Raw genomic sequence first — 11,174 nt, 5'->3', positions numbered from 1 at the left:
CCATTCTATGATTCTATGAACAGAACTGGCCCCAACAGTGAGCCCTAGGGAACACCACTGGTGACCAGCCACCAACTGGATGGTCAGGCCCTGACCACCCTGCCAGTTTTTTAACCAGCAAAGAGTACACCCATCCAAGCCATGAGTGGAGAGTTTCTCCAGGAGAACGCTGTGGGAAACTGTGTCAAAGGCTTTATTACTAAAAAGTCCAGGTAAACAATATGCACAGTTTTCCCCTCATCCACAAAGCAGGTCACCTTGTCACAGGAGATCAGATTAGTCAAGCAGGACCTGCCTTTCATAAACCCATGCTGGGCTGGGCCTGATTGACCTGTGATGGCACTAAGATGATGTGCTCCATAGCCTTCCCAAATATTTGGGTCTGTTGCCTCCTTCTCTCCCTTGCTCCTGTTTGGAAGCAGGATGGGAAATAAAGAGCCCTGGGTTTTCCCACAGTTAGCAACACAAAGCCAAGTCAGGCGACAACTAATGCCCAAGAGTAGGACACATTATAATCTGGGAGGTGAGCCCTCTTTGCTGTGCCTGGGACCCATTGCATGGACACAGAGCTTGCAGTGCAACCAAGGGGGTCCTCAATGGAGAAACTGAGATGGATACAGCTTGCACAGGTGCTGGGCTCTGTACATGTGATTTTTTACACCCTTATTTCCAGCCAAAGCTGTTCCATATATCCCACTTCACTCATAGGAAGCTCAGGGTGGCAGCATAGCCTCCTCTCCTGGGCATAGGGTGTGAAGAGAAGCAACCCAGAATGTTCCAGGGAGACTTGTGGACTTGCTAGTCCCAAATGTTAGGAGATCCCAAAGTCTAGTGAGCATCCCAACATCAGCACCCAGCAGCTCCAGGACTGGCTCTCCCCACACCAAGTCTCTCCAGTCCAGCATCCCCAGCAGATTAAAATGCAGCATTAAGGAGTTTAATCACCAGCTGGTTATGGGAGAAAAGATTAGTTATTCTGAACAAGGGGGTGAAGGTACACTTGGAAAGGCAGTGAGCAGGCATGTGAGATCTCAACAGCATGCTCTTTAGGGAGTAAACTAAATCCCCAAACACCCAAATAAGGCATCTCCTGCAGATCTGTATTTCCCTCAGCACCTAAGGTTATCAGGACAGGCAGAGTCTCAAAGCTTTAGGGGAAAGGTTTGCCCTGTCCCTTGTAACTCCATGCAAACCCAGCTCCATTATCATCCACTGCAGTTTCTGTCTTCAAGCTGCTCCAGCCCCACGGCACCCCACTCCCTCCCAGCTCTGCCCCAGCATCTCTCCTTGCTCAATCCTGCTTCTGCAACACCCACGCAGCACAAGCCTGGCAGCAAGATTTTAGTCTGGCTCCGGAGTGGGGGAGGATGCTGGGACAGTCTGGCAGCCATCACCATCACAGTACTGATTTCAGCAGCCATCCCCCAAAAAAGTTGTCCAGCCTGTCCCCACCCATCCGACCAAGTGAGGGGTCAGCACCACAGGACACAGCGTGCATCAGCTGCCCTCCCCCAGATCCTCTGCCTGGCCCAAAATAAATGTTGGTGATGGCACAGATGGAGACCATGGGTTGCATCCCACGTCTGAACTTCAGCCGGCTCCCAAGAGCCACGTAAGCCCAGCTCTGGCACAGCCGTGGGTACCCTGCTGCCAGCACCTCACCACGCTGGGATGCCCAGAGCAGCTGGCCATGGGCCTGGCAATTAAATTCAAGTATCCTGGACCAGCTTGTCCAGGGATATCCTGGGATCTTTTTGTTTTACTTTTTATATTTTGAAGCCCGCCGCTGGCCCACCACATGGACCAGGGTGCATCTGGAGGATGCCCAGCAAAGGACATCAGCACATGTGTGGCCAGCAGGCAGGTGACCCCTTGCATTTACCCACCCAGCCTCAAAAGGGGGCAGCAGGTGACAGCCCAGAAAGCCAACTGTATCCTGGGCTGTATCCAGAGCAGTATGGCCAGCAGGGTGAGAGAGGGGAGTCTCCCCCACTACTCTGCTCTCCTGAGACCCCACCTGGAGTGCTGCATCCAGCTGTGGGGCCCCCAGCGTAAGAAGCATGTTGACCAGTTGGAGCCAGTCCAGAGGAGGCCACGGAAGTGACCAGAGGGATGGAACACCAAGCCTAATTCTCTCAGCCTGTCATCATAGGACAGTTCAGCCTGGAGAAAAGGTGGCTTTGGGGACAGCTTATAGCAACTTCAGTACCAGGGTGGGGCTACAAGGAAGCTGAGAGGGGACTTTTTACAAGGGCCTGTAGTGATAGGACAAGGGGTAACAGGTTTAACCTGAAAAGAGGGAGATTGAGATTGGACATCAGGAAGAAGTTCTTCCCAGAGAGGGTGGGGAGCACTGGGACAGGTTGCCCAGAGAAGCTGTGGATGCCCCATCCCTGGAAGTGTCCAAGGCCAGGCTGGATGAGGCTTGGAGCAGCCTGGTCTAGTGGAAGGCATCCCTGCCCATGGCAGGGGATTGGAACTACATGGTCTTTAAGGTCCCAAACCATTCTATGAGCTCTACACCACCTTTTTGTTCACCTTCTTGGAAGGCCTTTGCAAACCATAAATATAGGACAATCCAACCTGTGTGTGAATCACTGAGTCAATAAGCAAGATCAACACATCAGAGAATCCCAAAAACTTCATATTTCGTATACATCTACCCTGTGCATATGTCCCTTCACTTCTTTTTTGCATTCCTTCCCAAACAGTAGGCTACCACATGGAGCCAACACTTAGCCAAGCAGACAGCTTCCTCCAAGCTGTAACACTCACCAGGGCAGTCGCAGAGAGCAATGGCAGCGAAGTAGTGGGAAAGGGCATTGAAATGCTCCGACTTGACATGGACCATGGTGGTCCAAGAGAAGGGAACATAATCCTTCACATGGGCCTGGGTCATCGTCTGGTGCACCAAGGAGTAGACCTCTTCCACCTGTGGGACATCAAGAGAGAAGCTACTAAGCCATGGGTTGGGACGTTGGACGTCCCTCAGCCAGCTGTCTTCTCCTAGGGGGTTCTGCTGAGCAGAGAAGGAGCCTTTCCAATGGTGGCAGCCCCCCACGTGCTCTTCTCCCCAAGGTGCTCACCCTTGCTGCCTCCTGGGCGAGCTGCAGCCGGGCGAGGAAGTCATGCTGAGTGCACAGCAAAGTCATCTTCTCAAAGACACACTCCTGGACCTGGGCGACCATCAATCGCACCAGCATGTTCAAGGAAGCAGCGCTCATATCCAGGCTGGGAGCATTGGAGAAGTTTTCCTTCAAGTAGTTAAAGGCACCTGTGTGAGGGAGAAGCTCCTGGTAGCAGCCAGGCTGGTGAGGAGGGTCAGGCTTTCAGCACACAAAGGTTTCCCCACCAGCAGCCCAGGAGAAGGGCTGTTCACCCAGCTCACACAAACATCTCACCATAACCAGTGAGTAAAGAGGTCAGGGGTCCCTCCCCTCCTATCTAAACCATCTTTGTGCCTAGAAGCTTTCTTCTCCAAAGCCCTGAGCAATCATAGTCCCAGGGTGCCTCTTCTCCTCCAGCTGCTTACAGACAGATCAACATCTCTCCTCTCCCCAGCTGGGATATCCCTGCTGCTGTGTGGCAAGAGAGCCCTTTGGGTGGCTTCTGGGTCATCCCAGCTCCTCTTCAGAACCCATGGCAGCAGTGTGGTGTCACCTTGTGCTTGTTTCATGGTTCCTCAGAGATGCCCTGTCCTCAACCCTCTTTGCACGACTGCTCCCCCCCCTTCTTGCACTCATGAGGATTATTCCCACCCTGTGAAAATGCTGCCTGCATGCCTACGGGGAGCCAGAGGAGAACCCACATACCGGCCGCCTTCTGGAAGGCATCGATAGCCTGGTTGAGCCCTGGCAGGGATGCACGGTCCTGCCGTGCTCCGATCTGGGTGTGCAGGGCTCCGATGTTGAAGAGCACGCTGCCCTTCTCGAAGGCCAGTGCTCGCTGGTGGGATGGGACCCCCGTCAGGGAGTCGTACCTGGAGAAGGGAAGAGTCAACAGCCACTCATGGATGCAGGAGCCTGGAGGGTTTTCAGCACTCTCCATGGCCTTGCAGTCATTGTTCTCATCCCTGTGGAGTGCATGCTTTCCCCTGTCTTCACCAATTAACCCACCCAGGGCAACAGTAAACCCCCCTCCCCATGTCTGCCAGCCCCACATTGCTGCTGAGGCAGCGATCCCATCGCGGAGACTCGGCCCAGGCTCCCTCCCCACTCGTGATGCCCCATGTGGGATGGGGAAAAGCTGCACCAACCAGTGGAAGAAGACACCCAGGCTTTTGGTGGGAGGGAAGAAGCGACTGTCAAGGAAGTACAGCTGGTTGTAATACTCCATCAAGAGCTCCAGCCCAGCTTCATTGCGGCTTGGGGTACGCATCGCCTGTGAGAAGACACATGAATGGGAAGAGAGGAGGGAAATGATAAGGATGCATTGGATTTAGAGCTACACATGCTGGCCAGGGGGGAGAAACTACACCTGAGTTATAGATGAACAGGTTCAGATTGGTATGATCAATAGGATTAGATCAATAGTAGATGAGAGGCTGCACAGCAGCAGAAGGCAGCTCCCCCGGCACAGGTTCAGCTGCCAGAGAGGTCAGGGAGACACCAATTAAGTCCTGAGGCACCCAAATCTGGATCCAGCAGCCTGGGAGCCATGCTGATGGCAGCACTTCCCTAAACCAAGCTGGGATTATTATATTTTTTAAGAGAGAGAAACTCATACAGAGTCTGCTCCGATAAACACTCGGGAAGAAACAGGATTTTTGGCTCCTAAAAATCCCTCAAGCTTTTGACCTGACACAGGGAGGAAAGTCAAAGCTCTTCTAATGCCTAGTTTTAACTGTGGGGATTTTCCCAGCTTCTGGCTTCGCAGGGCTCCTCTCCCACAGCCTGAAGAGCAGGATCAGGCCCTGCACAAGAGCTTGAGCAAGCCTCTTTCTTTCCACTCTCCCAGATCAAAGCTCAAAGGCAAGGCAAAACCTGAAGTTACTTATGACAGCTGTTTCACAGGAGAGGAGAAAATTCACCTTTAGCGGATTGCTTTATATTTCCTTTCTCCAAGCGCTAACTGGAGAGAGAGCAGTCATTTAGCTTTGCCAGAGGTGAACTAATATTCATAAACCAGTAATGGATTGCATAACAACTTTTATTGCTGTTCAGGTCTAGGTTAGCAGGGTATTAAAGGACGTGGAAAGAAAACAGTTACTGAACAGTCTGTAATATTTTGTCACCTACGAACCAAAGCTGAGGTGCTCTAGCACAGGGATCCCACACTCTGAGACACAAGGATAAGCATGCAGTTTGAAGAGAGGCTGGAGGGACCCCAGAGCAAGATGTGGCACATCCAACAAGTGTTTCTGGACAAGCCAAAGCAAGACTTTGTAACTCCAGGGACACAAACCTGCCGTAGCTCCATGAACTCTTTGATTTCCTTTTCAAACAAGATGCCCTCCTCTCCATAGTGTTCACTGATCAGATCCTGGATGGGGAAACAAAAGAAAAAGCATGGAGTCATCCTTGGAAACAGATGTTCAGGATTTCAAGGGCGACTCTGGATTATTCTGTACAGGCAGTTTGTCAGCTCTACCTGCAAGAAAACTTGTGCCAGGGAAAGCCATCGCCTCCCCCATCTGTCTCTTGCTCTCCAGCATTTCCAGACCCTCATCTCCCATGTTTTAAGGTCAGTTCCAAACAAAAAAAGGGTTTATGGGAATTTTTTTTTTATTTTTGTCATGGTCAGATCCTGGATGGGGAAACAAAAGTTTTTTGTTTGTGTTTTTTTTTTTTTTGTGGGTTTTTTTTTTTTGGTGCGTTTTTTTTCCCCCCCCCCCCCAACTCTTCCAAAATATAAAACATTTTGCAGCTGCTGCAACACCTCCTCCACAGCACCCAACCAGTACCCAAAGTGTACAGTCGCTCCCCTCCATCCTCTTACCCTGCATCAAGAGAGCAAAGCACTGACGCTTACCTTTAGCGGTACCAGCAAATCCAGCTCCTTCGTCTCCTTCAGGCCCAAAGGGATCATGGGGACGCTGATAGACTCGCTGGAAAAAGACAGCAATGTATTTGGCAGTTGGTTTAAAAGCCTTGGACAGACCCTGTGTGTCAGGAGCTAAAATGAAGCAGCCCTTTGCCCTGGGTTTCTGCTGCTCCTTTTAAAGGGTAAAACTAGAAGAGGACCCAACTGCACAACACAAGGATTCTCTTCCCAGTGTGATGTCAGGAACGACAGTGCAAGAGAAGGGGTGCACAGAAAATAACTCAAAACCATCACCCTTATTCCTCCAGCTTCTGCTTTTCTCTCCATAACAGTAACAAAAGAGGTTCCAGTAACAAAGCTGCTTTAATTACCAGCCCTCGGGAATCGGGAGTGACACAAGCACAGGTCGTGGATTCACCTACTCCTCTGTGCTAATCTGGGCTTCAGCGCTGATAAGGGCTTGCTTGAGCTGCAGTCCTGTGTCTGATACTGACATTTTCTACCCCTATTAAATGCAGTTGTCTAATAATAGCTCTTATTGCAGAGCCTGTTCAATATCGTAGAACTCAAAAGATGACTCTGGGAACACCCAGGTGGCGAGTGGTTTGTATTTCAACCTTCACACAGGGCAGTCGTGCAGCACTGAGGAAGAAGTCCTGCAGGATGACAGCCAGGAAGGACCATCTTTTGGGGCTTTAGTGGCTTTTTTGATCTTCTGCTGCCAAAGGCCTGTACCAGCAGCAGAGCCTGGAGCACACAGAAGATTACAGCCCTGCTGCTCTGCAAAGAACCCCAAAACTGGGCCCATCATTCTTGTATGGAGAGATGGAGAATGGGAATCCATGGTAGTACCCACAGCTCACATCAACTCTGCAAAAAGCTTTCCCCAATACCCATCTATCCCTCAGGGATGTGCCCAACCCTGGCACTAAGCCATATTACTGCATCCCCAGACCCTTGGCCTCCCAGGGGACTGGTTTAAAGAGATGAGAAGATTTGGCAGAGTGAAAAAATGGGAATCAGGTCAGGCAGGATCAAGCCCTTCCCAGCCCAGGTTTGTACAACAGTCCCCTCTTGTTACCTCTAGAAACTGCTGATAACTTGTTAGCACATCACTCATGAGTCCAGGGAGGAAAAGAGGCAAAGAACCCTGCAAAAACCTGGGGAGCAGGGGTTGCACCCACATTTTCATCTGTTAATACTGAATAAACAGCTTCAAGAGCTATAATTAGTGCAGAAAAGCCATTATTGCTCCTTTGCTAACAAGATTTTCACTTGAATTCAATGCCCAGAACAAACAAAAGGGCCTTTGTTTGGCCTGGGCAGGGTTTTGAGGTTGCTGCAAACAAGCAGGGTGCTAAAGAAGCCAAGCATCCCTGATAGGGAAAAGCTTGGAAAGGATGCCTGCAGTACAGGAGAGACCATGCCTACTCCTAGCACAGAAGCAGCAGCAGCAACATCCAGGATTACATTCAGAGACCACAACAGACCCTTTGGGTGCAGCAAACACCCAAGGGTGGTAGAGATATGGGCTCCCTTGGCTTTCTCCCCATAGGGGACCCTATGACCCTAAACCAATCCTGCACCCAGATCATCCTGGTCCTATATTTAATATCATTGCAGCAACCTGTAGGATGGAGTCACTGATGCCATCTCCTGGTTTTTGTACCTCTCTGTCCCCAGCAAGCCTCACCCAAGGAGGACCAGGCACTGGGAAAAGCATGTGGATGGACATACACCATCCACCCATCCATCTCAGGAAGGGAAGGAGCAGCAATAGCTCCCATGTTGCTGCAGCATCCTCGGTCCCTTCTGCCTTGGGGATTTCTGCTTTTCTCACCCAGTGAAACGGCACTGCCGAGCCGCCCCAGCACGTTGGCTTGCTGCTGGCAAGTGTGCTAGGATTACTGCTCCGGTGAGTCAAGCCCAAGGTGGCTGGGTAAGCATTTCAAAGTGACAGAGCCTTTACAATTAACAAAAGGTCTAACAGTGGAAAGAAAAATAACCCAATACCCTCGATGGGAAAAGAAACTAGTGAGTAATCCATTCTGGGAACAGCAAGAACAGGATGTCAGACACGTGAGCTGCCAAAATTTTTATTTCTACTGTTAAATACTTTATTTTACCTGCTGGAAAAAACTTATGCTCTGGTGGGATTCTCAGGAAAACTGGGTGATGCAAGTAAAGATGGTTATTTCTTACTTACTCATCCTGCTTTGGGACATCAGTGTCCATCCCCAAATGCCTCCTAAGTATCTGCTAGGAAAAGCTGTTAAGTTTGCACTGCTTGCAGCTGATGAAACATGGATGTTCCTCAGGATGAAAAATCAGAGGGCCAAACCCTGCGCAGAGCAGGTAGGCAGAGCAACAGGCACAAGGCGAGGGGATACCTCACTCACCATGGATGTTCCTCAGGATGAAAAATTGTTTCCAGCAGATCTGGCCCATGCCCAAGTCCTCCCTTATTCTCCAATCTCCATGCTGTGGTCCCTGCCAGAGGGCCAAACCCTGCACAGAGCAGGTAGGCAGAGCAACGGGCACAAGGCGAGGGGATACCTCACTCACAGAAAAAGCAAAAATTAAATAATAAAAATAAAATCCCAACTAAGCGAGCTGAGCTGCTCTTCCCACACTGCAGGCAGCTGCCTGCCTGGTGTACCTGTCGTTCTGGTAGACGTCCACGCTGCTGTTCAGCTCCTCCAGCTCTTCCTTCAGCAGCTGCAGGTTGGAGTTCACATAGCTCAGCTCCAGGGCGACAGTCTCTTTGACCTTGTGGTTACTGGTGGCCCTGCAAGTCAACGTCATGTGGATCAACCCTCCCCTGTTTCATCAATGCCTTTATTTATCAACAGTTAATCTCTGTTTATCAGAGCAGTCAAGTTGTCCAGTGATACAAAACCATGTGCATCCATCCAAACCTTCCCACAGAGCCATGCCTCTTCCTCTGCACACAACAGGGACTGGGGGAGCCACAGCATCCATCCTGTTGTGCTGTGGAGGTTGAGAGCAGGCACAACTCATTACAGTGTTACCCAGATGAACCTCCTATTTCTCCCCTAGAGCAACCTTTCCCGCACCCATCCACACTCCCACCTCAAATGCAGTCTCAGATTTGTCTATAAGCACTCAAAGTGATCACCCACAGCAAATTAAAGTGCTTTATAGTTGGGCTGGAAAAAGAAAAAACTTTTTGGGTGCAAGTAACCCTTCTGCAAGAGCACACCCTTGCTGTGCTCAGCCATTAGGAGCACTGGACCCTGCCCTCCCTTCCCTGCTTGTGCATGTCAGGAGATGTAAACACCAAGGATTGATTTCAGCTGCCTGCTCCCAGCAAGACAAGCTCCCAGGCTGATTATACCCTTCTTATCTCTCCCTGCTTTCCTTTGGAGCAGATAACCCAGAGCTGACAGCACACAGTCGTTGGCTGAAAGGGGCTCTGGCTGCTCATGTTAAATCACACCAGGATCCAGGAAAAACAACACATGTATGATCTCTGCTCAGCCGAGGCAACGCTTTCACCCAGCTTTCACAGAGCACCGTGGGTTCAACTTGTTTTTTTGTGGATAGCATCCCTCAAAGGCCTTGCCCTGACCTGGCTCATGCTGGTTTTTTTTTTTAAGATGCTGGCTTTTTAGTGCCTCCTCCCCTAACTCCCCTTTGCTGGGATTTCCCAGGACCAATGCTTTTTTTTTTTTAATTTTAAATAAACAAAGCAAAACCACAGCAGGTTGAGAAATCTCCATGGCTGCTTCCAATTAAGCATTCTTTGGCATTTCTGCTATTCCTCATATGACATCAGCACAGTGACCACCCTTTTTCCTTATAAACCAGTATTTAGTCACAACACCTCCAGGACACTGGTGCATTGTGACTCTCACTACAATTTTCTTCCAACATTAAAGGGAATTTCCCCTTCTTGCTCCCATCTGGCAACAGTATTTTTTAATTTAATTTCTTATGTTACCAATAGCTGATTTGCAACCCAGCGATACCAGGGTATCATTTGCAAATACAAATGATATATTTCTGACCAGTGCTTTCACCCCTGCTCTGCATCAGGACAGATGTGTCAGGTTCCAAAGCTTGATTTTGCAGGCGTGTGCAAGTGTTCTCCCAGGATTTGTCACCAGGTTAAGGTTTTAAAGCCCAATGTCATTTTGAGGCACTTCAGTTTACATTCTGCAAGTGCCATACGCAGCGATTAAGAGCACAATACTTCTGAGAGGTAATTTAGGGGAACACTCAATTGTTTCCATGAGCAAACCTGCACTCAGGCCCTTTGTGCTCCCTATCCAGGGCAAGCACTGCACGCAGAGCCTACGTGTCTCCATCAACCTCCTCGGTGAAGTTATCAGCTGTTTGCTTAGCTAACACCTAACAAAGACTTCTGATTTTTTTTTTCTTAATTTCTTTTTAAGAAACTGGTTTATTGGCGACACCTTTATCTCCCTGATTGCTATGCTCAGCCCCAGTATTTGAACAAGAAAGAAAAAGGTTTCTGCTGCCTCTGCCCATTTATTTATCCAGCAAACAAACCCTCTTAACACCGCTGAGCAAACACCACGTGTGGTTTTTTCCGACTCACCATTCATGGCAACCTCTCCAGGAAAGAGGGTTGATATGCTGAACAGAACAGTTCAGGAGATTTTTTTTTTTTTTTAAAGCATGGAGGGTTTGGCTTTTTTCTTTTGCAAAGGCAAAAAAAAAAAACCCCACCAAACCAAAATAAAAACCAGCAAGTTCAGCTGCAAACTCTTCTCCAAGCAGGACAACCCACAGCTTTTTCTATTTGCATTTAGCACTAGAGCTTAGAGAGATGCAGAGCAAATCTCTCCATACAACTCCAGTCTCTAATTTTTAAGCAATAACCTTTAGACTTACAACATATTCCCCCCTCCTCAGCCTTTAATTTCAGGCACAAGCTTAATTATTTTTTCTTTTCCCCTAGATTTCCCGTGTTTCATAAGATTTGAGCACCATGGCACCCAGAAACCCGTATTATTACTCAGCTGCAAAATGGACTTGAGGGAGGGAGGAAAAGCGGCTGCTACCAAAGGATATTCAAACTGCTGATCCAGCAAGAAAAAGAGAACCCCATCAGTGCATTTCCCTGGCCGAGTAATTAAGATGTGTTTTGCATCACATTTTTTACTCACTCCCCTGCATGCGGCTCCAATTTCCACTGTTTGCAC

At 49.3% G+C, this 11,174-nt stretch overlaps 1 protein-coding gene across 1 annotated transcript in view; it reads right to left on the bottom strand.

Annotated features, from left to right (window-relative positions):
- Window positions 1-2,775: 2,775 nt before the first annotated feature.
- Window positions 2,776-11,174, bottom strand: part of RHPN1 (rhophilin, Rho GTPase binding protein 1) — a gene marked incomplete at its 3' end in the record, with an annotated part of 19,843 nt that continues 11,444 nt past the window's right edge. The window contains exons 3-9 of the mRNA XM_010152750.1: window positions 8,642-8,770; window positions 5,971-6,046; window positions 5,404-5,481; window positions 4,256-4,380; window positions 3,813-3,979; window positions 3,087-3,274; window positions 2,776-2,932 (exon numbers count right to left, since the gene is read on the bottom strand). Of these exons, the coding sequence (XP_010151052.1) occupies window positions 2,776-2,932; window positions 3,087-3,274; window positions 3,813-3,979; window positions 4,256-4,380; window positions 5,404-5,481; window positions 5,971-6,046; window positions 8,642-8,770 (920 nt within the window). The remainder of the gene's footprint in view (window positions 2,933-3,086; window positions 3,275-3,812; window positions 3,980-4,255; window positions 4,381-5,403; window positions 5,482-5,970; window positions 6,047-8,641; window positions 8,771-11,174) is intronic.

The sequence above is a fragment of the Eurypyga helias genome, unplaced genomic scaffold, assembly GCF_000690775.1.
Source record: "Eurypyga helias isolate BGI_N326 unplaced genomic scaffold, ASM69077v1 scaffold16715, whole genome shotgun sequence".
Classification (NCBI taxonomy): Eukaryota; Metazoa; Chordata; class Aves; order Eurypygiformes; family Eurypygidae; genus Eurypyga; species Eurypyga helias.
This window is presented reverse-complemented; position numbering and strand designations above follow the sequence as displayed.